Source organism: Fulmarus glacialis, unplaced genomic scaffold (genome assembly GCF_000690835.1).
Source record: "Fulmarus glacialis isolate BGI_N327 unplaced genomic scaffold, ASM69083v1 scaffold12966, whole genome shotgun sequence".
Classification (NCBI taxonomy): domain Eukaryota; kingdom Metazoa; phylum Chordata; class Aves; order Procellariiformes; family Procellariidae; genus Fulmarus; species Fulmarus glacialis.
Window position 1 is genome coordinate 31,962 of NW_009218818.1, and position 4,416 is coordinate 36,377.

A 4,416-nucleotide genomic window follows, 5' to 3' on the forward strand; every position below is an offset into this window, starting at 1 on the left:
AACTAAGACTAAGGCCTTACTCCTTCCACTTTACAAGCAGCACAAGTTTGTCAAAGAAAACTGGGAAGAAAGACAAGGACATGAAGTGTCTCCTAGAAAATCCTTCCTCAATTTTAAGGTAATTCTGGAGAACAGATGATAGTACAAGTACTTCACAACTACTAAGGGCTGGTTAACACCGTCCATGACCAGGGAAAGAAGATTCTCTCACCTAGTTCATCCAAGATTTCACACTTTCTTCTACGGAAGTCTGTACCCCAGGAGTCGAGCATTTTTCTCTTTTGTTGGCAGGAGCAATCTAGACTCTTACAGTGTTCTTAGAGCTCACACTGCAGCAAGCCATTCCTAATGCCGTTTTGAGGAACAACACAGTCTATGAAAGGATAGTCTATGGAAGTTCAGAAAGACAAGGAAGGCAAAATAAAGGCTGAAGGAACTGCTGCCTACTTTAAGATTAGCACAGAAGACCATTCAGCCTGTGTACTTTTTGAATTATGGAGGGTAGTATGAAAAAGCCTGGAACAGCTCAAATAAGGAATAGGCATATGTATGAAGACTTAGGACAGTTACACATTCACAATCAACATGAACGTATAAAAAGATACAATTTTTCATGTAATGTATCAATCAAAACTGGAAGGAGTCAGCGGTTGCCTTATTTCATCATTACAAGGTTCGAACACTTCCCAGAAAAATCTGACACTTGTCAGTCTTGAAGACAGCATGCAGAGTACTGTTCCCATATCTGATGCGATAAAAAACTGACTTACTACAAAGTACAACATTTTTGCTGTTCTGATACCCAAACCTTCCAGCTGGACCAAGAAAGTAGGAAACTGGGATTTCTGCGGTCACAAAACCAGTCCAGAAATAGTCTTTTGTAGTTTTCTCATAAATATTCCACCCATATTTTCAGTTTCTTTAAATCAAAGCAGAAGAACAAAAAAGGTACTTGGTATTGATAGACCATATAGATGTATTCATGAAACCAAACATCCAAAAAATGGATAAAAAAGCAAGCTGAAAAGCACAATAAAGTACATGGAGGCAGAACTTCATAGGAGTAACAGGACTACACAAATACTTCCTGAATTATAATCTTAATATGTATAATCATGTGGAACAGAAAAGAGATTAATCAATCCCTCTGGTAGCCTACTATACTACAAATCAATTTATCCAGCCTTTTCAAACAAGACTTCCTACATGTAAATGAACTTTTCTCTACAATTAATTTATTTGAATGACTAAAACCAACACATTTTCAAACTTTCAAACAGTTATACATTTTAAGATGTTCTGGAATCAACTGCACCTTTGCACATGCAAAGTACTTTCTTTACTTCAGTACTGATATATAAGCACCGACAGTAAAATATATTAAACACTATATGGACTCCGGGGGAAAAAAAACCCCACCACTAGAGCTAACTCAGGATGCAGTTAGTATCCTCATTTATTATTCCTCTGCAGCAACAAAAAAAAAAACCAAACTCAAGAACTGAAGAAGACTTAATAGAGAAGATAAATACACAGGAGAAAGATGGAGAAAGTTGTTACATTCTCTTCCTCTCTCTTTCCTCTTTACAAGCACAGCAAGCTTCTGCAGGTTACTAGGGCACACGGTCACCCCACCATGGCCTTCACGTGCTGAACTGCGGTACTTCGAGACAAAAGATGGGACAAAACCAAAATACTATTTCACTAAATCACGTATTTCTGAAAGTGCCCTGCAATCCGTGACAGCATCTCTCACCATCCTCCCTTCGCTTTCAAAAGCACGTCTGATTCGAAGCCACAAGCACTCAGAGCATTTGATGAGTTACCGCAGTAAACAAACACTTGCGTCTTTTGCCAGACTGCAGTACACTGAAGAGCAGGAACAGTCATGTCTCTGCCCAAGTTCAGAGGTCTGACCAGCAAGTAAAAGCTCCTTTCCACTATGTGCAAACCCAGTTTATTTCAGGAGAGGTGAAGACAATATTTCGTCTCTCAATTCTTACTGTAACTAGGGTAACTAGCCTCCATAAATGGCTACGCCCCACTGAGAATTTCCTGGCCTGCACACAATATTCAGCAATCATACTTCACAATCTCATTATACTGGAAATCACAGGAAAGAAAATATTATCTACACTGACTCTGAGCACACTTGCAACTGCCCCGCTGCCAGGGGATCTGAAAGGAGTAGTTTATTCACAGTTGTTTTCTGTGCTAACGACAGAATAAAAAGTAGCAAACACCAAAACAAGACAGTGTACAGAAGTCCAGCTATAACACTTTTTACCTGCACCATGATTGAAAACTGGATAGAAGAAGCTTATTTCAGAATAATATGAAAATATTATTGCAGTTTCAAGAACAAAGGTCTGGGTCTTTGTAAGAGAGATAACAGGAAAAGAAACTTTTAGCGTATTACAAACTATTTCACTTATAGATCTTGATTCGATCTTTTCCTATCTCTTTTATATATCTTCTTCGTCAAGCATGAGGACTAAAACTACTGAAAAACTGCCAGAAGCTTCTCAGTTCAAGAGCTAGAAATTCAAGGCTAGAATAACTGGTGTAAAAACTGTGTGAGTGGACAGGTTCTTGAGAAATAGAAGTGCAATAACTATGCAAATACCAGCCAAGTGGCTTGCTAATACCCGTCCATGGAAGTAGACAGACTTACATAACTCAGCCATAACTATACAATAACTGCAGGAGATCCACAAAATAATGCAAGGAACTCTAACTGAAAAAACCAACAATCTTGACCAGTACCCAATAAAGCACCTTTGCACCCTTAACAATCAAGACAAATACATTGAGTATAAACATGCTTTTCTTACCTCATAAGGCAGTTTATCAAAATATCCGTTAGTCGGCCATTCCCTGAGGGTAACAATGCTGAACTGTTTATTAAGGGTGTCCATTCCACAGCCATACTTTTCTTCATCCTCATCTTCATCGATATCGTTCATATCAATCATCGAAGTCTTAAGTGAAAGCACAGGTCTCTCTTTCACACCATGTAGTACTACTGCATCCAATTCAGTGTAATAGTCCAGAAGAGAGCTGTTCACTTCCAGTCGGATTAAGTTTGTGGGAAAGTTTATCTGTTTGATACAAGGTGTGAATTGTCGAGCCTGAGGACCATTCACCTTTGTAGGTGCCTCGGACCAAAGGATTTCCCACCTGTGAAAGAAAAATTGCACACACAGACAGTACAGGGATTAAAATCAAAGTTACTAAAGCAATTCCTGAACAACAGTAAGAGTGCTTCTTTGTCAGAAGTATTTAACAAGTGAGAAACATGGTTGAAAAGACAACGAAAATTATGTTTTCCCTAGATTTGGTAAATATCCTAAGGATGAATTTAACAGAGCACACTAATTCATGACCTTAGCATATTTTCTCTGCATTGCTAACTAACAAAACAAGCTGTATACTCATAGTCACACACTTATGTTAGAGCACTGTTATTCACACACAAGTTTTTGTAACATCTCACAAGTAAAGTAGTTGTAACAAATGGATTACAGATGTCTTCACAATGATGGCGTGTTAGTGTAAGTATGCAGGGAACAGTCTAGCCATGTAACCCAAATATACAGTCAGCTGACCTCTCTTACTTCCACAAAGGTTTTCACAAAAAAGTAAAAAAGAAAAAAAACCCCACAGCTCAGTCTTTAACATCAAACCTGTTCAAATTGCAGCATTGCAAATTATTAAAAAAAAAATCTAAACTCCTTTTTTTATCTGTCTAGGCAAGCAAACTATTCCTTTCAAAAGTAATTCACTGTCAAATTACCAAAGAAAACAGAATCTTCAAATCATTTTTGAAAGGGTCCTTTGCAAAAAACATTAGAATTTCCAGACTGCTAAACTGAAAAATTTTTCTCCTCTTTGGTCCAGTGACAGAAGGAGGTTCAGGTCATGCACAGAACTTCCATACATACATCCTTACTTCCACACACAGACCTCAAATCTCCTCCAGTAAACAACACTGAAACCTGCTGCCGATTGAGTAATCTGGAGAATCAAGTCTTACATTCACTAGGTCTTCAGTGCTCCCAAACTTGCCAAGAGGCCTGAAAACAGAAACATGCTCTTTATAACTGCATGGGTCCTTATCCAGTGAATGATTTCAGGGGTCCTTCAGTCACTGATGCCCACCTTTTCCTCTCTCAAGTCCAGTTAATTCCTAAAGAAGGAAGCCTCCAGCAGCCACTGCTGCTACTCCTTTGACAGTACGCTCACAGTGATCTCTGCATCCCGTGTGCATAACCCAGACACTTCCACATCTTCTCCATCTCTTTCCGATCACCCTAGCCCCAGCTTCAAGGATTTCTCTCAGGCTACTTGTCCTGTCACACGGGTCTCAGAGACACTGTACCTGCTCCCTAGTACCTCAGCATCTCAGCTTTCCCT

General features: G+C 39.1%; 1 protein-coding gene across 1 annotated transcript in view; it reads right to left on the reverse strand.

Moving 5' to 3' along the window:
- Positions 1-4,416, reverse strand: part of FBXL4 (F-box and leucine-rich repeat protein 4) — a gene marked incomplete at its 3' end in the record, with an annotated part of 43,645 nt that overhangs the window by 30,603 nt on the left and 8,626 nt on the right. The window contains exon 2 of the mRNA XM_009580165.1: positions 2,835-3,180. Within this exon, the coding sequence (XP_009578460.1) occupies positions 2,835-3,180 (346 nt within the window). The remainder of the gene's footprint in view (positions 1-2,834; positions 3,181-4,416) is intronic.